Below are 27982 nucleotides of genomic sequence, written 5' to 3' on the forward strand. Positions count from 1 at the left end.
GACTGCAGCCTACCAGGCTCCTCCATCCATGGGATTTTCCAGGCAAGAGTACTGGAGTGGGGTGCCATCACCTTCTCCGACTGTTCATTGAACACCCTGAATTATTCTAAGCCCTAGGGAGATTGTAAAGATCCTTTCAAGTGCTAGTATGAAGTCAGTGGGAAACAGAACAAAAGCAACTTTAAAGCAACAAGAAATTCTGTATCATACATACATCGTAGCAAATACTTTATATTTGTGAATCTTTACAGCTTACGTTTCCATTCCATTATTACAAGTGGTGAAAAACAAAGATTGCAAGTAGCATTCAAATTGTAAATACAATCTTCCCATTTCACTAACCAAATTCTTACTTTTCAGTGTTACCTCCCAATTTATTCAGGGAACTGCCTACAAAGCTGAAACTGATTAGAAAATTTTTAATGTTTAAAATCTCTTCCTCATTTTAGGAGAAACCAAATACCCAACCATCAAAATTAAAAATAAATTGAATTGGCACAGTCCAATACAGTTATTGTTACTAGATCCACTTCATTTGCAGGTGTCCAAAATAGAAAATGAATAATTCTTTATCTTCAAATACATATGTTCTTAAAATGCTACTTAAAGCTTTGGTTGTTTTCCTGTAATAAAGAAGAAAATATTAATTTACCAATTAGGTTGAATGAATGTAGCTTTTAATAATTATTTTATTGAACAAATTCTGTGGCTTATTGTTTGCAGATCTAAATGCATGTTTCTATAGAAACTTTTAAAGTAACTGGAATTTGTCAAATAAGACAGTTTTTCATAGAAGAACATATGTAATTCATTTTAAAACAAATTATATTCCAAACCAGTTCTGTTTCTGTAGTACCTAATTTTTTAAACAATGTTATTAATGCAAAAAACAAAAGTAAACTCAATTTCAGTGTATATAATTTGTCCAAAATAATGTGAACCCTGTAGGTTCCAAGGCTGGGTTGCTTCAGGCCAAACAGCTAACAGAGAGGGACAGCAGCCCCAACCATTAGCAGAAAACTAGATTAAAGTGTTAGCAAGCATGGCCCCTGCTAACCATACCAAGACCCAGTTCTACCCACCACCAGTCCCTCCCATCAGGAAGCTTGCACAGCTTCCTAGGTAGCCTCATTCACCAGAGGGCAGATAGCAGAAGCAAAAAGAACTACAATCCTGCAGCCTCTAAAACAAAAACTATAACCACAGAAAGTTAAACAAAAAAGGGAGAGGATCATAAACGGATGAAGGAACAAGATAGAACCTCTCCAAAAAAAACTAAATGCAGTGGAGATAGACAACCTTCCAGAAAAAGGATTCAGAATAACGACAGTGAAAATGACCTGGGATCTGGGGAAAAGAACAGAGGCAAAGTTTGAGAAGATGCAAGAAATGGTAAACGAAAGCTCAGCCAGTAAAGAATCTGCCTACAATGCAGGAGACCTGGTTTGATCCCTGGGTTGGGAAGATCTCCAGGAGAAGGACATGGCAACCCACTCCAATATCCTTGCCTGAAGAATCCCATGGACAGAGGAACCTTGTAGGCTACAGTCCATGGGGTTGCAAAGAGTCAAACACGACTGAGCAACTAAGCAAAAGCACGAAAGAACAAACAGAGATAAATACAATAACTGAAATATAAAATACACTAGAAGGAAACAATAGCAGAATAACTGTGGCAGAAGAATGGATAAGTGAGTTGAAAGAATGGTGAAAACAACTGCTGAGGAGCAGAATAAAAAAGAATGAAATAAATGAGGACAGTCTTAGAGACCTCTGTGACAATATTTAACATACCAACATTCAAATCATAGGGATCCTAGAAGAATAGAAAGGGAAAGGCCTGAGAAAATATTTGAAAAGATTACAGTAAAAAAAATTGCATAACATGGGAAAGGAAAGAGTCAGTCAAGTCAAGGAAGCACAGAGAGTCTCAGAATAAACCTAAGGAAGAACACATTGAGATACATAGTAATTCAATTGACAAAAATCAAAGACAAACATAAAATATGAAAACAACAAGGGAAAAAGGACAAATAATATACAAGAGGAACTCCCATTAAGGTTATAGGCCAAATTCTCAGCAGAAACTCTGCAAGCAGAAGAGAGTGGCATGATATATTTAAAGTGATAATCGGGAAGAAACTACAACCAAGAATAATCTACCCAGCAAAGCTCTCATTCAGAGTTGATGGAGAAATCAAAAGCTTTACAGACCAACAGAAGCTAAGACAAACAAAATGATAAACAAAAGCATCAGACCAGCTTTGCAACAAATGTTACAGGAATTCCTCTGAATGGGAAAGAGAGTACCAACTTGAAAAAAAAAAACAAACAAACTTGTAGCTATATCTACTGTTATATCAAAACTTCCTTAAAAAACTAGGAATAAAACCACCATATGACCCAGCAATCCCACTACTAGACATATACCCTGAGGAAACCAAAATAGCAAAAAGACACATGTACGCCAATGTTCACTGCAGCACTATTCATAATAGCTAGAACACGGAAGCAGCCAGGATATCCATCAACAGAAATGGATAAAGAAGCTGTGGTGAAAGTAAGCCAGAAAGAGAAATATAAGTATCATATACTAACACATAGATATGGAGTCTAGAAAGATGTTACTGAAGAATTTGTTTCCAGGGCAGCAATGGAGAAACAGACATAGAGAACAGACCTTTGGACATGGGGCAGGGGAGGACGGAGAGGGTGAGATGTCTGGAGACACTAACATGGAAACTTACATGATGATACGTAAAACAGACAGCCAATGGGAATTTGCTATATGACTCAGGGAACTCAAACAGGGACTCTGTAACAATCTAGAAGGGTGGGGTGGGGAGGAAGATAGGAGGGAGGGGACATGGGTGTACCTATGGCTGATTCTTGTTGATGTCTGACAGCAATTATCCTTCAATTAATTAAAAACAAAACAAACCAAAAAAACTTCATGTGTGCTCAGTTGTGTTTGACTCTTTGCAACCCCATGGACTGTAGCCTGCCAGGCTCCTCTGTCCATGGGATTCTCCAGGTAAGAATACTGGAGTGGGCTGTCATTTCTTATTCCAAGACCTTCTGGAAACCCAAAGACACAAAAGAAAAAGCTACCCAAACACAACACTAAAGATGGTCATCAAACCACAAGAGAACAAGAAGGGGGAAGAAAATAGGCCTACAAAAACAAACCCAAAATAATTAAGAAAACAGCAGTAGAAATATATATATTGATAATTACCCATAAGTGTAAACAGATTAAATGTGCCAGTGAAGTGGCAAAGACTGGTAGGGCAGATAGACAAGACAAGCATACATGCTGTCTCTAAGAGACCACCTCAGACCTAGAAACACAAACACAGGGGGAGTGAGGCGATAGAAGGTACACCACACAAGTGCAATCAAAAGAAAATGGAATTATCAACACTCATATCAGACAAAACGGACTTTAAAACAAAGACTGTTACAATAAGACAAAAAAAGATACTTCCTAATGATAAAGGCATCAATCTAAGAAGATGTAACAATTGTTAAATATATGCACCTAACACAGGGGCACCTCAATATATAATGGAAATACTAACATCCATAAAGGAAAAAAATTGACAGTAACACAATAATACTGGAGGACTTTAACACCTCACTTTCATCAGTGGAGAGATCGTCCAGACAGAAAATCAATAAACAAACACAGGGTTAATGACACGTTAGACCAGATCCATGTAATTGGTATTTATAAAACCTCCCATCCTAAAGCAGCAGAATACACAGAAGCAGAAGCTCAAATACACACAGAACGTTCTCCAGGACTGACCACATGCTGAGCCATGTGCGGTGAGCCTTGATAAACTTAAGAAAATAAAATCATACCATGTATTTATCCAATCACAGATCACAACACAATGAGATTAGACGTAAACCATTAGAAAAAAAATTATAAAAAATACAAACGGGAAGAAGCTAAACCATATGTTACTATACAAACAATGGATCACTGAATAAATCAAAAAAGAAATAAAATATGCCGAAAGACAAATGAAAATGAAAGTACAATGATCCAAAACCTACGGGATGCTGCAAAAGCAGTTCTAATACAGAAGTTTAGAGTAATACAATTTTACCTCAAGAAACAAGAAAAATGTCAAATAAACAACCTAACCTTACAACCAAAACAACCAGAAAAAGAACAAACAAAACCTAAAGTTAATAGAAGGAAAAAATCATAATGATCAGAGCAGAAATAAATGAAATGGAGACAAAGAAAATCATAGCAAAGAACAATGAAACTAAATGCTGATTCTCGGAAAAGATAAACAAATTTGATAAACCTTTATCCAGACTCATCAAGAAAAAAAAAGGAAAAAAAAGGAGAAAACTCAAATCAATACAGTTGGAAATCAAAATGAGAAGTGACAACTGTCACCACAGAAATACTAAGGATCATAAGAGATTACTACAACCAACTACATGCCAATAAAATGGACAACCTGGAAGAAATGGAAAAATTCTTAGAAAGGTAGAGCTTCTCAAGACTGAAACAGGAAAAAAACAGAAAATATGGACAGACCAATCAAAAACTGAAATTGAAACTGTCATTAAAAAAAACCTCTAACAAACAAAAGTCACGGATTGGATGGCTTCCCAGGTGAATACTATCAAACATTTAGAGAAGAGCTAACCCCTATCCTTCTGAAACTGTTCCAAAAATTGCAGAGGAAAGAAAACTCACAAACTCATTCTATGAGGCCACCATCACCATAATACCAAAACCAGACAGACACCATAAGAAAAGAAAATCACTGATGAACACAGATGCAAAAATCCTCAACAAAATCCTAGCAAACAGAATCTGACAACACATTAAAAGGATCATACATCATGATCAAGTGGGATTTATCCCAGGAATGCAAGGATTTTTCAGTATACACAAATCAATCTATTTGATACACCATATAAGAATAAAAACCATACAATCCTCTTAATACATGAAGTAAAATCTTTTGACAAAATTCAGTACCCATTTATGATAAAAACTCTCCAGAAAGTGGGCATAGATTGAATATACCTCAATACAATAAACACCATATATGACAAACCTGCAACTAACATTGTACTCAATGGTGAAAAGTTGAAAGCATTTCCTCTAAAACCACGAGGGTAAGACAGGGATGTCCACTCTCACCAATTTTCTTCAACACAGTTTTGGAAGTCCGAGTTACAGCAGTCAGACAAGAAAAATAAAGGGACTTCAAATTGGAAAAGAAGAAGTTAAACTTTTCACTGTCTGCAGATGACATGATACTATACATAGAATATCTTAAAGATTCTACCAAAAAACTACTAGAGCTCATCAATGACTGTGATAAACCTGAAGGTTACAAAATTAATACACAGAAATGCACTGCATTTCTATATACTAACAGTGGAAGATGAGAACAAGAAATTCAAGAAACAATCCCATTTATCACTGCAGAAAAATGAATAAAATACTTAGGAATAAACTGACCTAAAGAGACAAAGGCCTGTATTCTGAAAACTATAAGATGCCAGTGAAAGAAATTGAAGACACAAACAGAAGGGAAAATATACCATGTTCATGGAATGGAAATATCAATATCGTCAAAATGACTATACTACCCAAGGCAATTTACAAATTCAATGCAATCCCTATTAAATCACCAATGGTATTTTTCACAGAATTAGAACAAAAAATCTTAAATTTTGTACACAGACACAAAAGACCCCAAATGGCCAAAGCAATCTTGAGAAAGAAAACCAGAGCTAGAGGAATCAGGCTGTTGACTTCAGACTATATTACAAATCTATAGTAATCACAACATATGGTACTGGCACAAAAATAGAAAAATAGATGAATAAAACAGGATAGAAAGCCCAGAAATAAACCCATGCACCTACGACCAATTAATCTATGACAAAGGGGATGACTATACATCGGTAAAAAGTGTCTCTTCAACAAATGATGTTGGAAAAACTGGACGGCTACATGTCAAAAAATGAAATTAGGTCATTCTTTAACACATACACAAAAAAATCTCAAAATGGATCAAAGACCTAAATGTGAGACCAGACAGAATAAAATTCCCAAAGGAAAATATAGGCAGAATACTCACTGACATAAATCTCAGCAATATCTTTTTCATTCCATCTCCCATAATAATGGAAATAAAAACAAATATAAACAAATTAAACTGAAAAGTTTTTGCACAGCAAAGAAAACCATAAACAAAGTGAAAAGACAACCCCAGATTAGGATAAAATATTTGCAAATAATGTGACCAACAAGCGTCTCTAAAATGTACAAATAGTTCACGAGGCTTAATGTCATCAAAACAAACAACCCAGAAAAAAATGGGCAGAAGACCTAAATAGATGTTTCTCCAAAGAAGACATACAGATGGCTGACAAACACATGAAAAGATGTTCAACATCACTTAGTTATTAGAGAAATGCAAATCAAAAATACAATGAGATACTACCTCACACCAGTCAAAATGGCTATTATCAATAATCCACACTGAAATGTTGGTGGGGATATAAATTGGTACGGTCCTAATGGAGAACAGTATGGAGGTTCCTTAAAAGACTAAAAGTAGCATCTGGTCCCATCACTTCATTGCAAATAGATGCGGAAACAATGGAAACAGTGACAGGCTTTATTTTCTTTGGCTCCAAAATCACTGCAGATGGTGACTGCGGCCATGAAATTAAAAGACGCTTGTTCCTTGGAAGAAAAAGCTATGACAAACCTAGACAACATATTAAAAAGCAGAGACATTACTTTGCCAACAAAGGTCCATATAGTCAAAGCTATAGTTTTTCCAGTAGTCATGTATGGATGTGAAAGTTGGACCATAAAGAAGGCTGAGTGCCAAAGAATTGATGCTTTTCAACTGTGGTGTTGGAGAAGCCTCTTGACAGTCCCTTGGACTGCAAGGAGATTAAGCCAGTCAATCCTAAAGGAAGTCAACCCTGAATATTCATTGGAAGGACTGATGCTGAAGTTGAAGCTCCAATACGTGGGTCACCTGATGCAAAGAGCTGATTCATTAGAAAAGACCCTGATGCTGGGAAAGATTGAAGGAAGGAGGAGAAGGGGATGACAGAGGATGAGACGGTTGGATGGCTGCTGTCCACGGGGCTGCAGAGTCAGACACGACTGAGAAACTGAACAACAGCAACAACAGAGCTACCATATGACCCTACAGTCTCACTCCTGGGCACACATCCAGAGAGACACATGGTCTGAAAGGATACGTGCACCTCCACGTTCACTGCAGCACTGTTTACAGCAGCCAAGACGTGGAAACAACCTAACTGTCTGTTGACAGAGGAATGGATAAAGATGACGTGGCACATATACACAATGGACTACTACTCAGCCATTACAAATAATGAAATAATGTCATGTGCAGTAACAGGGATGGACCTAGAGCTTGTCATATTGAGTGAAGTAACTGACAGAGCAGAAATAGCATGACATCCCTTATATGAGAATCCAAAAAGAAATGATACAAATGAACTTTACAAAACAGAAACAGACTCACAAACTTCAAGAAAAATTTATGGTTGCCAATGGGGTAAGGGATGGTTAGGGAAGTGGGGATCAACATGTACACACTGCTATGTTTAAGACGGCTAGCCAACAAGGTCCTACTGTACAGCACAGGGAACTTGTCTCTGTGTTATGTGGCAGCCTGGATGGGAGGGGAGTTTGTGGGAGAATGAATACATGTATATGTAAGGCTGAGTCCTTTTACTATGCACTTAAAACTACCACAGCATTGTTAACGCACTATACGCAATAAAATGTTTCAAAAAAATAAAGACAAAGAAACAGCAAAGTCATGTTGCAGAACATGTTGTTCTACTGTATAAAACAAGTAATTGAACAGGACAGACAGCCCATAAACAGACCACACATAAATATAAAAATAGATGGCAGGTCTATCCTTTTGCTAGATATTGCTAGGATGACTAGATATCCATCCAGTAAAAAATAAAACTTCACCTGTATCTCATAATATACAGTAAAATCAATTACAAAAGTTAGTTGAAAAACAAAACAATAGGACTTTTAGAAGATAATGTAGGATTTCCTTCCATGACCTTTCAACAGAAAAATATTTCCTAAAATGTAATTCCATCCTATTTCTTGACAAGAGTGGTAATTAGTTACATAATTGGTCATATATTTAGATTTAGGTACTTTTCTGAATTATATTTCACAATGAGAAAGATTAAAAATGTTTAAAAGGCAAATATTTTAGAATTAAAATAATATGAAAATCTCTAGAAGATATTTAGAGTTAAAATGATATAAAATTAGAAAATTACTTACTGGTTTTTGAAGTACAATGGGATGATCAGGCAGAAAGTCTGGTTTTTTTCTGCAGATGGAAACACTTGAGAGCTTCAACAGGAAATCTCTGCTGTATTTGATTCTCTCTGCAGATATGGAGCATCAAAAATAGTGTTATAGAGCACAGAGTCTCTCAGAACACCTTTGACTCATTTCTTACTGGATGTCCGTTATCAGCCCATTATTTTATAAAATGGTAAGTAGTTTTTACATAAAGGAGAAGGGAGGGGAATAAACTCTGACAAACATCCACTACTTCCAATTTTCCTTTTACATGGAAACAAAGCCAATTAACCATGGAAAAATTTCAGAAAATTGGAAATGCATGGCTTTTTAAATCTGGTTATTCACAAGTAGTAGAGAAATCTTATAAAATATAGCAGGTATAATACCTATTGGGCAATTCATATCCTGCCAAAATGGAATTCTAATAAGCCTATCTTTATATTTTTGTATTAACTTATGAAAAATTTATACAATCAACATGAATTCAAGAAATATCTATTGTATACCTACTGTGAATCAAGGACTATTTGAGGTAATGGTGACAAAGTTCCAAGGTAGGATCCCTACCTTTAAGGGGAACAACAATTCAAATATCTGCAGATTTCTCATCAGAGACTATCACCATCTTGGTCTATATTAGACAGTTGCTGGGCCAGAAATAGTGGAGCTATAATTTTTAAAATGCTAACAGGAAAGGACTGGCTACTGAGATTTTCATATTGTGAAATAATAGAAAAAATATATATTGCTCTGGTTCCTGGTACAGAGATTCTTTTCCTTTTAATTTCCTAAGTGATGAGAACAGTAAGAGCATCTTTCGTTCTAATATTTGTTTCTTGACCCTGGGTTCCTAACACAGAGCTCCTAAATTCCTGAAAATTTTCTGGGTGATTTGGTCTTCTGTTCTAATGAGATGATTCTTGGTAGGATCCTGGGTAGTGGTTGGTCAGCTGAAAGACCAAGCAGTGATGAGAAGCGTGGACCTTTCACATCCTCTGAAGGGGGGAGGGGTTGGAGATTGAATTAAAGATAGATCGTGCCTATGTGATGAAGCCTCCAAGAAAATCCCCAAATTACAAGGTTTGGGGGCTTCCCTGATGGCTCAGTATTAAAGAATCCACCCATCAATGCAGCAGATGTGGGTTTGATCCTAATCTAGGAAGATCCCACAGCCCGCGGAGCAACTAAGCCCGTGCACAACTACTGAGTCTGTGCTCAAGAGATCGGGAGCTGCAACTACCGAAGCCCGTGCACCACAGAGCCCATGCTCAGCAATGTGAGAAGCCCCGCAATGAGAAGCCCACGCACTGCAACTCGAGAGTAGCCTGTGCTTGCCGCAAACAGAGAAAAGCCCATGCCCAGTGAAGATCCAGCACAGTGAAAAATAAATAAATGAAAATTTAAAGACAAACCTGTTTAAGAAAAAAAGTACAGGCTCTGGAAAGTTTCCGGGTGGGTGAACACATCCATATACCAGAAGAGTGATATTATCAAATCTGTGGGGAAGAAACTCTTGCACTTCGGTCCCTTCAAGACTTTGCATCATGTATCTGTTTATTTGGCTATTCGGTTGTTTTCTTTTCTTTTTTAAAAATTTTGTGATTTTAAACTGGAGGATACTTATGTTACAATGTTGTGATGGTTTCTGCCGTATATCAACACGAATCAGCCATAAGTATACATATGTTCCCTCCTTCTTAAACCTCCTTCCCACCTCCATCCCCATCCCACACCTGTAGGCTGTCACTGATCACGGGCGTTGGGTTCCCTGCATCATACAGCACATTCCCACTGGCTGTCTATTTTACATATGGTAATGTGTATGTTTCAATGCTACTCTCTCATATCATCCCACCCTTTCCTTCCCCCACTGTGCCCAAAAGTCTGTCCTTAAAAATACTTGGCTTAAAACTCAACTTTCAAAAAACTAAGATCACGGCATCCAGTCCCATCACTTCATGGCAAATAGATGGGGAAACAATGAAAACGGTAAGAGACTTTTTTTGGGGGTTCCAAAATCACTGCAGATGGTGACTACAGCCATGAAATTAAAAGACACTTGCTACTTGGAAGAAAAGCTATGACCAACCTAGATAGCATATTAAAAAGCAGAGACATTACTTTGCCAATAAAAGTCCATCTAGTCAAGGCTGTGGTTTTTCCAGTAGTCATGTATGGATGTGAGAGTTGGACTATAAAGAAAGCTGAGCACTGAAGAATCGATGCTTTTGAACTGTGGTGTTGGAGAAGACTTTTGAGAGTCCCTTGGACTACAAGGAAATCCAACCAGTCCATCCTAAAGGAGATCAGTCCTGAATATTCATTGGAAGGACTGATGCTGAAGCTGAAGCTCCAATACTTTGGCCATCTGATGCAAAGAACTGATTCATTTGAAAAGACGCTGATGCTGGGAAAGAGTGAAGGAAGGAGAAGAAGGGGACAACAGAGGTTGAGATGGTTAGATGGCATCATGAACTTGATGGACATGAGTTTGAATAAGCTCCGGGAGTTGATGGACAGGGAAGCCTGGAGTGCTGCAGTCCATATGGTTGCAAAGAGTCAGACACAACTGAGCAACTGAACTGAACTGATGGTTGCATGATACTGTACACTTATAATGGCTTAAATGATGAGTTTTACTTCAATACAAAAGATGAAAAAAGAAACCTAAGAACTGCAAAGAGAATGTCTCCAGATAAAAACAGTAAAATTCATTCCAGGACAACAGCTTTATAGCAGTACTGAAGATGAATTAATCCATACTGGAACTGGATAATGGAGTAGTCTAAAAGAAAAGTCATCTCCAGGGAAAAAAATACCAATTCATATATTTTACCATAAGGAAAATGTAGGTAAGTGTGGCAGAGTTGCTGGAGCAATTGATGGGCAAAATTAACAATAGTTACATAGAAAAACAAGGTGAACATGAGCTCCATAAAAAAGGATGGATTTTATGAAACAGGTATGTAACTTTCAGCTAAGCTACTGCAATTACACAGTGATATATAATACAAAGAGTGATGCTACTCTAACTGAAACTTAACTAACTATATGGTGGAGAGAGGGTAGATAGAAGGGCTGAAGAAATGAGGGGACTGATGTGGAAGATATAAGCCCTCATCTTCCAAAAGAGGTTGTCAAAATATAATATAGAAATGAAAAATATAGAAACAACTTAAATATTTTATTTAGAATATGGAGTTAAGTACTAGAATAAAATGTTAACAGGGTTTAATTACATATAATTATATATATAGGTTGGTTGACAAAATTTGGAAACTACATTAATAAAAAATCTTTATTTTATTAAAAAGTAGCTGGTGTGGGAGAGACTATTGGTTTTTCCCAAGAGCAGATCTTCCTTTCTGCTTCAGTGATAAAGTTAGCTGGTTGCAAAGCTAAAGATTACATTTTCCAGTCTGCTTTGTAGACTAAGTTCCAGCCAATGCAACATTAAGTGGAAGTTACAGATGCAACTTCTGAGTCATAGTTGTAAGAATCTTCTTCCTCCCTACTTCCTTCCTGATGGCTATAAAGAGAATGTGATGGCCAGAGCAGAGGCATTCATCTTGGGCATTAAGATATAAGCCATGTATTAAAGATGGTAAAACCATAGGACAGTTTAATACTGGGGCTAGCAGCAACTTCACAGAACAGAATTAATATACCAGCCTAAAATTTTACATATTACAGAAGATATAGAAATAAACTTCTATCTTGTCACTGTAATCATAGTCTCCTCTTTAGAGCAGTCAAACCTATAATTTGTAATATACAGAAATCAACCAAAAGAATATAACAAAATTTCTAATGTACATAGGATTGCAGGTAAGCAAATATTAACTTTACATGAATGCTAAGAGTCTCTTATGACAGTTGGTAATTATGGTAAAAATTTACCTTTTTTAACTGGAGAATGATGTTCATTAAGATCTTGAGAAAAGGCTTGCATTCCATTTGTCTTACACTATTGACAGAAGAAAAAATACACTTTTTATCTAAGGTTTTAAAATTTTATATAACACTTTGTTTTAATCCATTTGAGTTTATTTTTGCACATGTGGTTAGGGAATGTTCTAATCTCATTCTTTTACGAGCAGCTGTCCGGTTTTCCCAGCATCATTTATTGAAAAGACTATCTCTTCTCCACTGTATGGTCTTGCCTCCTTTGTCATAGATTCGGTGACCACAGGTGCCCAGGCTCATCTCTGGGCTTTCTACTCTGTTCCATTGATTTGTATTTCTGTTTTTGTGACAGTACAATACTGTTTTGATGATTATAGCTTTGTGGTATAGTCTGAAGTCAGGGTGCTTAATTCCTCCAACTCCATTTTTGTTTCTCAAGATTGCTTTGGCTATTTGGGTCTTCTGTGTTTCTATACGAATTGTGTGTGTTAGTCAACTTGATTGTGGTAATCATATCACAATCTGTATATTAAATCATCAGGTTGTATACCTTAAAACAAACCATGTTGTATAGCCTAAGTGTATTCAATTGTATTTGTCAACATATCTGAATAACATTGAAGAACAGTAAATTTATTCTATCATGCCTGAACATATTAACCACTGAAAATGGAGATAATTTCAAATCTTTCATAGTATGTAAGAAAATACACCTACCAAAATTTTCTACAGTGTCTTATTTAATTGTCTTATCTCATTTAATTATCATAGTCTTACAAGGAAATAAGGCAAGCATTACGATCACCATACTACAGGCAAGGGAAATCAAGACAAAAAGTGTTTAGTAACAAATCCCAAAGTACACAGATAAGAGGTAGTTGAGACAGCTTTTGAAACTGATGGCTACTGCATACAGTTATTAAGGAAGTGCATCTAAAGGGGCACCACTCACAGCATGGATATGGCAGATTTCCTACCAGATGGCAGCAAAGCATCTTATTCTAACAAAATCTGCATTTTTGTATAATTTTCTGTTCCTCTTCTAATTCTTAGGAAGGCACCAAGTGGGCAGCAGTAGACTTTTTAAACCCACTCATTTATCAAATGAGATAAGGAAATGGCAACCCACTCCAGTATTCTTGCCTGGAGAGTCCCAGGGATGGGGGAGCCTGGTGGGCTGCCGTCTATGGGGTCACACAGAGTCTGACACGACTGAAGTGACTTAATAGCAGCATTTATCAAAAACAGAGTGCTTATTACATGACTGACATTGTGCTTTGTATTGGGAATACAAAGATGAACATGACATCCCAGGATTCATTTTTGGAGGACTCACAAACTAAAAGGTAGGCAGAAAAATAAAATACTAAATTGCAATAAAACTTGAGAAGTTCTTTAAATAAAGATATGCAAAAAGTACAATGGGAGGAAGGTGCTTCAAATCTGACTTAGAAATTTCAGGAAAGGCTTTACATAGGAAATGATGCTTAAACAATACTTGTAGGATTAATAGGAGTTAGAACTGGATGACGACTAAAAAATGTATGTTATTTGAAGAAAAGCAGCCTTGAGCTGGAAAGCACAGTACTAAATGGATAGTTTAGGGACCGAACAAAGCTGAATAGGCTTTAGTAAAGCAAAATAAACACCAGGTTTTTTTCCCCAAGGCAAGGCATTTTGCAATTAGTAGTAAAATACCCCATCTGTATGCCCAGGTATTCTATTGAGCCTCTTTACTTTTCTAGCAAAAATGTTTGCAGCCGCTCTCACTCATCTTAAACAAATGCACACCACTGAGATAAAGGAAGGAGGACAGGAAGAGACAAATTCACATCAACATCCATTTCAGAGTGAAAATTTAAAGAGGAAGATTTATAAAGAATATCAAAAGACAAAATCTAAACGTGAAAAATACTCTTAAAGAGCTAATTTCTGTAGGTAGTATGAAAGAGCTTCCAGTAAACAATGGAGCCTATAAAAAAAGAATGGGCAAAGGCCATGAATTGGTAAATACAGATGAAAGGAAATTCATATTACTCTTAAACAGATCAAAAATGGCCACAAATTCTTGACATTCTTTCATCTCTCCATTGAATCTGAGCAAGATCCGTGACTGCTCAAGACCAATCTAACAATGACAGGCTAAAAATGACAATCTAAAAATGACAGGCTGGCTTCCAAGCCTTAGTCTTGAAGCCCAGACATTGTGCTGTAAAGAGCCCAAGGCCTTTGGAGAGACCGTTTGTAGGGGCTACCTCCAGTCTATGGGGCAGCTAAACTCGAAACCAAGAGCCAGCATCAACTACCAGCGATGTGAGTGAGCCATTGGGCCATCCAATCCCGTCAAGACTTTAAAGCATTCCAGGCCTAGATGCTATCTGACTGCAAAGACATTATTGAGAAATGGCCACCTAAATCCAGTAAGGCCACAGACCCATGAAAGATAATAATAATAAGTTGTTAAGTCAATGTTTTCAAGTAATTTTTGTGAGGTAATAAAAAGACTAAAAGAAGTTGTTCAGACAGAAGAAAGGTAATACCAGACATAAACATGGATTTATATAAAGAAATTAAGAGTGTTGGAAAAGGAATAAATGAAGGTAAAATAAAATTCATTCTTATATTTTAAAAAATTATTTTAAAAGATAGTATACAAAAGCAAAAATTAGTAACAATGTATTGTGTATTTATAGTATAAGCTAAAGTAAAATTCTGACAAAAGACAAAAATAGGAGGGAATATGCTACAAAAAGGTTATGAGGTCTAAGAAGTGAGTTTAACAAGGTCAATGTACAAAAATCAATAGTATTTCTGTATTCTAGCATCCAAAATGTGGAATTTGAAATTTATAAAAAATACCACTTACAATAGTATTAAAAAATATAAAATGCTTATAAGTTTGACAAGAATTCAAGACCCCTATTCTAAAAAATACAAAGCACAGAGAGAAATGTCTTGCTTATGGATCAGAAAATAATATGAAGATGGTAATTCTTTTCAAACTAATTTTCAAACAATCAGAATTCCAATAAGTCTTTTTGGTAGAAATTTACAGGTTCATTTAAAACTTCTGTGGAAATGCAGAGGACCCAGAATAAGAGATAAATCTGAAAAACTAGTTAGTGAATTTTCATTATCTGACTTCAAAACTTATCAGAAAGCTACAACAGTCTGTAAAGTTTGATAGGTAATCTAGTGTACAGCAAGATGGCTATAGTTGACAGTATTGCGTTGCATACTTGAAAGCTGCTAACAGAATAAATCTTAATGTTCTCACTACAACAAAAACAACAACAAAATAGTGATTATGTGAAATGAAGAATATTTTAACTAAATTCATTGTGGTAAACATTTTGCAACATAAACAGGTATCAATCAAATCATCACATTCTATACCCTAAACTTACACAATGTTATATGTCAATTATATATCAAGCTGGAAAAAACACATTATAAACCAATAGAACATAATGAAGTTTAGAAATAAATTCACACATGTATGATATACTGATGTCAACAAACTCTTATGATTCAGTGAAAGAAAGGTATACAACCCAAGTAGTAAAAACTTGCAAAAGATTTGAACAGACAATTCACCAGAAAGTAAAAAAGAAAAAGACAGATGGTAAATAAAATGCTCAATCTCATTAATCATTGCTGCTGCTGCTGCTAAGTCACTTCAGTCGTGTCCGACTCTGTGCGACCCCATAGACGGAAGCCCACCAGACTCCCCTGTCCCTGGGATTCTCCAGGCAAGAACACTGGTGTGGGTTGCCATTTCCTTCTCCAATGCAGAAAAGTGAAAAGTGAAAGTGAAGTCGCTCAGTCGTGTCCGACTCTGAGTGACCCCATGGACTGCAGCCTACCAGGCTCCTCCATCCATGGGATTTTCCAGGCAAGAGTACCGGAGTGGGCTGCCATTGACTTCTCCACATTAATCATTAGGAGAATGCAAATATAAAATACAATGAGATACAACTACTCACACACTAAAATGGCTAAAAATTAAGACTGACTATACCAAGTGTCAACAAGGATGTGAAGTAACCAGAACACTCACACACTGCTGGTGGTACAATCACTCTGGAAAACATTTTAGCAGTTTCTAAACCGATTCAACATGATTCATCAATTCCACTCCTGGTTATTGTGTGTATGTATCCACAAAGAACTTGAACACAACTGTCCACAGAGCATTATTCATAATATTTATCATAATAAATAAACTATCCTATATTCATACAGCAGGATACTATTCCAAATTTAAGAGAAAATCATACCAATATCTAATCTCAAAAACATTATGCTAAGCAAAAAAATCTAACACCAAAGAATATATTGTGTGATTTCATTTATATGAAATGTTAGAGCAGCCAAAACTAATTTATAAACTAAAGAAATCAGATGAGCAGATGCCCGGAGCAGGAGGGAGCACAAGGATTAATGGAAGAGGAAAGAGGAAATGGCTGAAAAGGAATAAAAGAGCACTTCTGGGGAAGCTGAAAATGTTCTACAGCTTCACTGTGGGGTCGGTTACATGAGGTATATATTGATATTTGTCAAAACCCATTGAATGAATGGATTCATTTTACGTATGTAAATTATGCCTTAACAAAGTTGGTTTAAAAAATACAAAGAGTTGGTAAAAAGTGTCCTTCGTTATAAATCATGTGATATCTCTGACATAGGTTCTGGTAGCTTTTGCATTACACTTGGAGCAGCAGACAAAATTTTAAGCTTAGAAGTAAATCTAATTAATTTATTTTTTATAAGGTTTTGGAATATTAACATACTCCTTTTTACTTACAAAGCTTTCAAAAGAAGGTCAAGGGATCCAAAGGAAGTTATTATACTATACAATATTCTTACTGTATTAAGTAGGTAAATTTTAACTGCTGGGACAGATTAAACAAAACATTACAATGGCTTAAAAATTTATATAAAGCAAGAATAATTAAGATATCAAGGTACTGACACAGAGATACACAAATAGATCAATGGAAAAGCAAAGTCCAGCAACAGTCCCTATTTATATAAAGACTTATACGGTAAAGATGGCATAAATAAAGAATGGAAAGAATATTCAATGAATTGTACTTTATAACTGACTAGATGAAAAAAGATTCTATTTATATCATATAAAAATTAATTTCAGGTAGATTATATACCTAAATATTAAAGCAAAACTTTAAACTTTTTAGAAGAATATGTAGGAAAAATGTCTTTTGAGCTTAGGGAAGGGAAGACGTCATAAACAATGACACAAAAAGTGAAATCATAAAAAAAATATTGATAATATGACTACATAAAGATTTTAAAATTTGAAAAAAGAAATACACAAAAATAAACAATTCTTTCACAGACCAAGAAAAATGGGCAAACAATACACAGTGATAAATCACAAGAGAAAATCCAAATGGCCAAATTAAACATAAAAAACGTCGCTGCATTTCAAAGTAATAAAGAATTAAAAATTAAAACCAAGAAAGATACATTTCTCACACATTAAACATGAAAAAAGTGAAAGTTTGACAATAACAAGGTAAGGTTGTAGAAAAATCAGAGTACTTAATGCATTGCTTGTACAAATCATTCTGGCGAGTAATCTGACAGTATATAGCAAATCTATTCCAGGTTTATATTGCAGAAGACCTTTCAAACATGTATAAAATATAACATATAGATGGATGTTTATTATATAATAGCATTTATTATAAAATATTTATAATTTTATTATAAAATATAAACAAGTGTCATACCCCTCAACAAAAAAATGGAACAAGAAATGTGGTAGCTTTACATACACACACACACACACACACACACACACACACACACATAAAAACAAGTCTATTTGTTATAGCAAAAGTACTAATACATTTATGGAAACAATGACAAATTGAGGATACTTATCCTGGGGAAGTACAGGAAGAAAATGGGAAGGTTTAGGGATATACAGGTGTTTTTAACTATATATGTAAGATTTCTTTTAATTTTCTAAATAAAACAAAATATTGAGATTTGAAAAGGGTGAGCAATGGGCATAATGAGTATTTTATTCTCTTACGTGTATGCCTGAAATATATCATAACTTTTTAAAGTATATGATGCATTTAATATAGTAGCTGACACACCAGAGCCAGCTAACAACTGTCACTCTCCAGTCTGTAACGCTTCATTTTTTATAACTTCTAAGACTTACTCTGCTAACTCCAGTTTGTAAGTACTGGGTGTTGTATGGATATTCATTCTGAAAGTTGAAAGGGAATACTGCTCCTGTTAGGAGAGAAAAAAAAACTGTTTTAAATACTTATTACTTCAATAAATGGTATAATACCACCTAAAAAACCTTAAGTGTCTAGGGCATGCTAGGCACTGTTTTGAAATGTTTTCTGAGAGTTCATTTACTCAATACAGTGAAATGTCAGCTACTGTGTTAGGAAACGGATTTATAAACATGAAAAAAGTTCAGAGATGAAAGAGTTCATAGCCTATTTTTTTTAAAACAAGCTCATAAATAATGACTATAATAAAAATAAGTTACGTGACAGGTACAGAGAAGATACCAGGGGAGAGCAGATTGGGCTTTGGGCATATCAACTAAGGCTTAACAGCTAAGGCTTAACAAAAGGAAATAATTCAGTCTGGGTCTTGAAGAAAAAGTAGATTTCTTTGGGGATGTATGTTGCCCAGAGAATACAGAAGTATGCTTTAATGCTAAAATTAATTTCTGACTTACCTAACTTTTCTGCTTAATAAACCCCTACTCCTGTCCACATCTTAAGAGGACATAATGAAATGAGAGATCAGGGCTACCAGCCCGCTTCTACCTACCACTAAAATAGTCTTCAAGGGAAAGAATCCGTGAAAAATGGAATCTGTACAAATGAGGGAGGGAGGATACTGTAAAAAGGCTAGTCATAGAAACAAGTAGCTGACAGTGGTTTTATTTCCTTTGCGTTAGGACAAAATGAGACTGGGCCCTACACAACTGCTTCTTCAGTGAACCAGAAGAATGCCAAGTCACATCAGCCTTGCTAAAGTACGGTCCAGAAGATCTCCTCATTTCATCCCGTCTGTCCTAAGTCACGGCCATCTTCGAGGAAGCAGGACCAGAGTGTTGGCAATCTCCTCTGTAGGGACCACAGAGGGAAGAACAGGTGGGGGACTGAGGAACTGTGTCATTGTTATCTTTTCTGCTTTATCTTTGTATGCAATAAAAGTGCTGTTTTCCCTTTTCTAAGTAGCTAGTTACTCAGTTGAACACATGGACTAAGCAGAATTAAAGTAACTTTTACACACATATATGTAAAATATAAGTATATATAGCTAGTAATGAAAAAGAATAAAAAATTATTATTCCAATTTGGAATTAAATATGAAGTATTTCAAGAATTTGTCCAAAAGTTTAGTATTATGGGAAAAAGAAAATATTTTAATTTTAGAAAATTTAATTTTAGATTTCATGAAAAATTAAGACTTTCTGTTCAGCTAAATCACAGCCCTAATCTGTAAGTGTTGCTTTGGACTAATTTTTTTCAATTAGGTATATTTTTAAAAGGCTAATGCTCTCTCCAGCATGACTGCTCAGCAATGATCAAAATCACAGGACATGATTTGCATTAAGAGTATCATTCTGAGCATAAGCCAGTTGTTAACCATGAAAATGAGACATAAAAAAAAAAAATCCATGAGTTGCTCTTAAGAAAAAACTGTTCTTCCCATCTTTGCTGGTCTGGTAGACTATGGACTAGTAGACCATTAAGAATCCATTTCTTAATGCAAGTCAAAACCACAATGAGGTACCACTTCACAGGTCAGAATGGCCATCATGAAAAAATCTACAAATAATAATTGCTGGTGAGGGCAACTCCAATCACTGTTGGTGGAAATGGAAATGGGTGCAGCCACTATGTAAAATGGTATGCTGCTGCTGCTGCTAAGTCGCTTCAGTCGTGTCCAACTCTGTGCGATCCCATAGACAGCAGCCCACCAGGCTTCCCCATCCCTGGGATTCTCCAGGCAAGAATACTGGAGTGGGCTGCCATTTCCTTCTCCAACACATGCATGCATGCTAAGTTGCTACAGTCGTGTCCGACTCTGTGCGACCCTATGGACAGCAGCCTGTTAGGCTCCTCCGTCCACAGGATTCTCTAGGCAAGAATACTGGAATGGGTTGCCATTTCCTTCTCCAATGCATGAAAGTGAAAAGTAAAGTGAAGTTGCTCAGTCATGTCCAACTCTTTGCGACCCCATGGACTGTACAGTCCACGGAATTCTCCAGGCCAGAATACTGAAGTGGGTAGCCTTTCCCTTCTCCAGGGGATCTTCTCAACCCAGGAATCGAACCCAGGTCTCCCGCATTGCAGGTGGATTCTTTACCAACTGAGCTATCAGGGAAGCTCATACTTAATATATATATAAATCTGAATCATTGCTGTACACCTAAAACCAACACAGTATTGCAAATCAATTATATACTTCAATAAAAAAAGAATCCCTCCTCATTGGTAATACTTCTAAATTCTTCAGAGATCACTGGTTTTCATTATCTTTAAATATCCACCATAAACTATTTATGTATTTTATACATATATTATTTATGTATTATTTGGCCTTTCAAATACTAATTAGCTATTAGCCAATTAATTTTTTAAATGTAGATACCAGATTACTCACCAGGGGGAGAAGTCAGATGACGAATAGGTCTTGCTGGTTGAAGCGGTTTACCAATCAACTTTTTGGTTTCCATTATCATAAAGATCTTGAGGTTCCATACTTTAGGGGGGAAAAATACAAATTGCTTTAACACATATACAAACAAAACAATGACATTACCACCATATGACCCAGCAATCCCACTCTAAGGCATATACCCTGAGGAAACCAAAATTGAAAAAGATACATGTATCCCACTGTTCATTGCAGAACTATTTACAACAGCTAGAACATGGAAGCAATCTAGATGTCCACTGACAGATGAATGGATAAAGAAGTTGTGGTACATATACACAATGGAATATTACTCAGCCATTAAAAGGAACACATTTGAGTCAGTTCTGATGAGGTGGATGAACCTAGAACCTATTATACAGAGTGAAAGGAGTCAGAAAGAGAAAGAAAAATATCATATTCTAACGCACACATATGGAATCTAGAAAAATGGTACTGAAGAATTTATTTACAGGGCAGCAGTAGAGAAACAGACACGGAGAATAGATTCATGGACACGGGGAGAGGGGAGGAGAGGGTGAGATGGATGGAAAGAGTAACATGGAAACTTACATTGCCATATGTAAAATAGAGAGCCAATGGGAATTTGCTGTATGGCTCAAGGAACTAAAACAGGGGCTCTGGATCAACCTAGAGGGGTGGGATGCGGAGGGAGATGGGAGGGAGGTTCAACGGGGGGGGATATATGTATACCCATGGCTGATTCATGTTGAGGTTTGACAGAAAACAACAAAATTCTGTAAGCAATTATCCTTCAATAAAAAAATAAAAGAAAAGAGGACTAAAAAAAATAGAACTTATAATAAAAAAAACCATGACATTCATTTGAAGAGAACTATTTTATAAATTAAAGTGGAAAACACAAACACAAAACAAGAATTTAAAATAACATGCAACAACCAGAGACCCATCTCAGCATCTGTCACAACTGAACATTCCCTCTTTAAAACATTTCCCTCCTTTCACTTCCCTTTTTTCTATAGGTTTTATTTCCTATTCCTTTGACTGCTTCTAGAGTGAACACCCTACAGTCAAGCTAGTCCCTTCCTCTCTCTCCACCCCTGACACAGGCAGAACTGTCCAGGTTTCATTCAGTACCCTTCCTATGTATTCACAAAGCACCCTTGTACCCTCTTCCAGTGTGGTATTTATTACATTAGCTGACGATAAAATCATAGCTCCATCACTCTAAGAGCTAGCACACTATCTAATATACAGCATCTCTATAAGGGCTACCACAGTGTCTAATACACACTACGTGTTCAATGAATTGTTGAATTCATAAACGTTATTATGTTCCACCATATATCTATAAACTCAGGTTTTCTGGAGTTCCCTCACTCTTTCTGCTGCTCTTCTTCTTTCAACATTAACATTAAACAAAATAGTTCATGTCAAGTTCTCTGTGTGGGCTTACTCGCTCGGTCCTGTCTGACTCTTTGCAACCCCATGGACTGTAGCCGCCAGGCTCCTCTGTCCATTGGGATTCGCCAGGCAAGGATACTGGAGTGGGTGGCCATGCCCTCCTCCAGGGGATCTTCCTAACCCATGGACTGAACCCAGGTCTCCTGTATTGCAGGCAGATTCTTTACCACCTGAGCCACCAGGGAAGCCCAAAGATATGTGCTGTGCTGAGTTGCTCAGTCGTGTTCGACTCTTTGTGACCCCATGGACTGTAGCCCCCAGGCTCCTCTGTCCATGGGGATTTTCCAGGCAAGAAATCTGGAGTGGGTTGCCATGCCCTCCTCCAGGGGATCTTCCCAACCTAGGGATCAAACCCAGGCCTCTCGCATTGAAGGCAGATTCTTTACCATCTGAACCACGAGGGAAGCTCAGTAGCCTACACCTTCTCCAGGGGAACTTCTGACCCAGGAATCCAACCGGGGCCTCACACGTTGTAGGTGGATTCTTTACCAGCTGAGCTACAGGGAAGCTCACATGAAACTCACATGAAGTTCTCTAGTTCCTAACAAATGGTTGATAGTAAAATAACAAGAATAGTAACAACAATAATGATTTTCTTTCTTCCTCCAGTGGCCCATATTGTACTTTGACTATTAATTTTCCTAAAATATATCATACAAAAAATCTATTAGAAGCCTAATTGATTAGACAGTTGGAGTAAAAAAAAAACTGACTTTGTGTATCTTAGTAGCTGCAACACAATCAGTTTTACTAAATACATCTATAAATTTAAATGCCTATTTAATGAAAACTTTCTGATGTTTGAATGGATCAAAAGTTTTCCAAATTTTGATGCCTATCAAGAAAACTCCACCAGATTTTCACTTAATCTTCCAGAAAATGATTGTAACCATACAATCGTGAGTAGAAGTTGGTCTAAGTGACTGTTTCCCTAAGTATAAAATGGGGTCAATCACTTTCTTTACATGGCAAAGAAATGCTTTCATCTAATTCCTTTGGACATAATTCAAGTGTTAAAATCATAAATTTATAAACAACCTCTCAAAGTTAGCAATGATAACTAAGCACAAAATAGTTACTTTTTCTTGAAGTTTGGAGATAAGCAAATCTGATGCAAAGAGCCGACTCACTGGAAAAGACCCTGATGCTGGGAAAGATTGAAGGCGGGAGGAGAAGGGGACGACAGAGGATGAGATGGTTGGATGGCATCACTGACTCGATGGACATGAGTTCGAGTAAACTCTGGGAGATAGAGGACAGGGAAGCCTAGCATGCTGCAGTCCATGGGGTCGCAAAGAGTCAGACATGACTAAGCAACTGAACAACATCCCAAGTTAGCACCCATCTAGATTTGTAATGGGTATGTTAACGAGTATTTCAGCAAGGTGATTAACCTTCTAAACAAAACTAATGCTGTATGTATTTGTTGACATTACAACTTTGATATAATAGGAAACAAAAAAAGTATATGAAGAAAAAAACTACTTTATTGATTGAATATTTTCTATGTGAAAGAGATATTTTAACATGGACCTAAGAGCAATCTAATATTTCATTATTTAATATGTATCCTAACCATTTAAATTAGGACCCTAATGTCAATACTAGTAGTAGTAACTTTCCATCCTGTTCCCCATGAAAAGAATACAATAGACTACTTTGGCACACACTTTTTTTTCATTGCTCAGCTGAAATTGAGTTGGTAGGTTGTAAAGTGTATTCCAGTTGCTGAGCAAAGCAAATCCACAGTATTCAAACTAGGGATTTTCAAGAGTTTAGGAGTTACAAAACTATTATATGAGTTTGCAATACAATAAATAAACAAACAAACAAACAAAAACCACCAAAGATATTTCTGTACCCACCAACCCTTTCCCCTTTCAATCTGTAGTAGGAAAACTACTACAAATTGAGAGGCCTGGCGGGCTACAGTCCATAGTGTCGCAAAGAGTCAGACACGACTGAAGCAATTTAGCAAGCACACACTCTTTCAATTTGTAGTAGGGAAACTACAGCAAAGGCTCCATATATATAAATTCACATCTCATTTCAATTCAATATGATTCTATTCAATATGATTTTTTAAAAGTAAACTATGCCTGCATAGAGACTGTGATATTATAGGAAATAAGTTTGGGAGCATACTATATAACAGCATCATATCTTAAACAGTGTTATTAATGGAAAGGCAAGTATTTACCTTATATAATAATAAGCAATTATTATTGTAAAACTGATCAAGCATCATAATTTATGAAGGACAGGGCTCCACAAACCAAAGCTTAATTCTCTTAATTTAATTCTTACTTAAGAATTAATTAATTCTCTTAAAAATTAATTCTTAATTCTCTTAATTTTAATTGTGTTAAAAATAAAGACAGCTGAACTACAAAGTCACTATGTAAAATAACTTCAGTCTTTAGCAAACTCTAATGTAGAACTCCAAAAGCTTCCTTTGAAGCTACTGGTCCTACCTAGTGTAGGCATTTATGATATCAAGTGTTACAAACAACAGTTATAAAAAAAACCATAATCCTACCTACACCACTGGGTAGCAAGTAGTGGGTCTGTCATACAGTTGTCTTTGAAATGTAAATATATAGTTTTGTGGTATAAATATTTCTTAAAGGACATTTTGATCCAATATCTCAAAAATTCATAATATTAAGTAACACATGCTGAGAAATGGTTATTAAAGTTTCCTGTCAAGTTCACACATATTTAACAAATCTTAAAAGGCCAAGTAATATGTTGAGGTAGGTTCCTTCTATGCCCATTTTTTTAAGAATTTTAATCATAAATGGGAGCTGAGTTTTGTCAAAGGCTTTTTCTGCATCTACTGAGATTATCATATGGTTTTTATCTTTCAATTTGTTAATATGGTGTATCACATTGATTAAGGCCAAGTGATATGAATAGAGAACTGGTTTGCAAGTCAGGAAATCTGTGTCCTGATACAGTTAGTAACTATATATATATCTATATCTCAGATTATTTCTTAGATAACTAACTATATCTTATTATATCTTAGAATATTTCTTTTAAAAAAAATATGTTGAACTAAATATGAATTCTAAGGGCCCACCAACTCTGAAATTATAAATTGACCTAAAATTTTCTAAAATATAGTACCATGAGATAATAAGCATATATACTGATCAGATGGGGCACAATTTCATCACCCAATATATACTTTTCTTTTTTTAATTAAAACTTCATTTTTTTGAGATCTTACTACATATTAAATGCTTTACATATACTACCGCATTTAATTTTGAGCCATACATTAACTGTTGCAGAAACTCATTATTAGTTACTTTACAGATGAGAAACCTGAAGCTAAGAAAAGTAAGAGAAATGCACAAGTTCACACAGTTAGTAATTGGTAGAAATGAGGTTTTGACTGTAAAGTTCATGCCCTTGTCTCTAAACTTGTGTGTTTGGCAAGTAAAACACATCTGACTCCACTACTCCATGTGGATGGACAGTACTTGTACGGAAAAAAATTGTAAGAAGGAACATTTATATGTATAAAACCTTCCAAATAAGTTGATGTGTGCTAATAATTTTCATTTCCTCAATTTTCAATTTTTCTTAGACTACTAAATATATTATGGTATTAATATGCTTTCCTCATTCTGCAGACATGGTACATTGCCATTCTAATCCATTAGATACTATACTTACTACATACTATACTTAGAAAAAGTATTATACTTAAAATATACAACTTAAATGCTAGATTTCTTTAGAAACTGCTGATGGTTCTGCTGCAATTAAGAAATAAGAGCATATAAAATTTAAGAAATAAGCTGAGAGAAGTTAAAAGAACATGCTTTCATTTATCTCAGGATATTTCCCATATAGGATTATATCAAATAAGATTTAATCTCAGTTTTCAACTTCAAAATACCTCTTTTACAAAGTCATGATTCCTCAAAGCCAAATGCTGATGTAACTAAGCAGCATAAATTGAAAGAGGAAAAATAAAGGAAATACAGAGGACTAAAGGATAAACTAATTGTGACTTGAAAGACATTTTATATTCCACAAATTAGGTTGTCATATTTAGGAAAAATCAAATATCAAATATTTAAACTGAAATATCAAAAAGTTATAAGCCAAGAGCGTTCTGTTTTCTGTTTCATGCTTTCTGACCAAAAAAAATTTTTTCCCTATGAATCATCTTTTAACACAAATACAATTTAACATTTAGCTGGGATAAACTGTCCAGGTAATGCGTGTTGGTGGTTGTCATAACTGATGTAACTGTCCTTTTTCAGAGTTTTTATTTTTACAGTTTTTCGAAAATGTCAGCAACTATAAATTTTTGATAAAATATTATGTTGTACATCTGAAACTAACAAAATATTGTATGTCAACTTTCGTAAAAACGCCTATCCTTACATACAAGTTGCACAGAATATCTTCAAATACGGTTCATTAGCCATTTGATTTTCTTCTGTGAAGTGACCACATATGTCTTTGGTTTCTTTATTCTTACTGGGTTTTCTTTTCTTACAGAATGTAATTTCTTGTAATTAATTATTCGTTTGCTCTTTATTTTATTATTAATAAAAACAACTAAAGTAATTTCAAAAACAAACTGTTGGTCCTGATTAGTACGGACGATGCCAGGACACAGAAAGTCTTCAAACCATCCCACTTACCTACCACCAGGTCGTGGGGCAGGTGTCCATACACACTTACTTCTGGGGGCAATTTGTTTTATTTTTGTTTTATCAACATTCCTTCAGCAATGTAACTCCCCGGGCCACTTGCCCCTCGCCCGGTTTCCCCTACCACCAGCCCCCGCGCCTTTCCCGCCGACCGGCTCGCCCACTTTGCGCCCTAAAAGCCCCCTCTTGGGGACCCTGTGGAGGCCCTGCCTGACTCGTCCCAGACCCCAGCCAGTTCTCTCGCCGTCACCCCAAATTCCCCCATGTCGGCGCCCACTCGCCGCCTCACTCCCCGGGGTCCTGATTTCTGTTCGCCTCGCGGCCCGTCCTCCCCGGCAACCTACCGCCTGAAGATCCTGGAGGATTTCGGGGCCAGCAGCTGCGTCGCGGCGCTCAGTGCAGACACGACCGCGGAGCGCCGGGGGTGCCCGTCTGGGAACGGCTCCGCGGCTCGCTCGAGGCCGGGATTGGCAGCCGCGGGGTGGGGCAGACGGCGGCCCCCAGAGGCGCGGGGCGGGCGCGGGGCGCGCGCGGGGCGGAGCCTCGGGCGCCCGACCTACCGCGCTGCCGCAGTCGGGCGGGAACTGAACCGTTAAACTGGCGGCGCGCGTTTTCCTGGACGTACGGGGCGCGAGCGGCCGGCGCTGCCTCCTTTGGAGGTCGCGCCGGGCGAGGAGGAGGCGGCGAGAGGCGTCTCTGAGGTGCTGACGGGCTCTCCCTGGACGGGGCGTGCCCGCATGAACAGCCTTCAGGACCCCAGCCGGCGGTCCGACCTGCCTGAGACGGGGAGGGGGCGAGGCAAGCCGCCGGTTCGGGGGGCCGGGCGGGGGCTCCAGGCCGCTTCTGTGAGCCAGGC

General features: G+C 36.8%; 1 protein-coding gene and 1 long non-coding RNA gene across 2 annotated transcripts in view; one reads left to right on the forward strand and one right to left on the reverse strand.

Annotated features, from left to right (window-relative positions):
* LOC145509007 (uncharacterized) overlaps positions 1-19529 on the forward strand; it is a 45620-nt gene extending 26091 nt beyond the window's left edge. The window contains exons 2-3 of the long non-coding RNA XR_014055779.1: positions 8470-8573; positions 19254-19529. This is a non-coding gene — a long non-coding RNA (uncharacterized LOC145509007). The remainder of the gene's footprint in view (positions 1-8469; positions 8574-19253) is intronic.
* On the reverse strand, positions 212-27589 carry C6H8orf88 (chromosome 6 C8orf88 homolog). The gene is made up of 6 exons (XM_081496863.1): positions 27471-27589; positions 20969-21067; positions 18492-18565; positions 12284-12350; positions 8357-8463; positions 212-623 (listed from the first exon to the last, which is right to left on the reverse strand). Exons 2-6 carry the CDS (start codon positions 21045-21047, stop codon positions 600-602), a joined length of 351 nt encoding a protein of 116 aa, XP_081352989.1. The 5' UTR covers positions 21048-21067; positions 27471-27589; the 3' UTR covers positions 212-599.
* Positions 27590-27982: the final 393 nt, after the last annotated feature.

The sequence above is a fragment of the Giraffa tippelskirchi genome, chromosome 6 (assembly GCF_054371585.1).
Source record: "Giraffa tippelskirchi isolate mGirTip1 chromosome 6, T2T-mGirTip1v1.2.pri, whole genome shotgun sequence".
Lineage (NCBI taxonomy): Eukaryota > Metazoa > Chordata > Mammalia > Artiodactyla > Giraffidae > Giraffa > Giraffa tippelskirchi.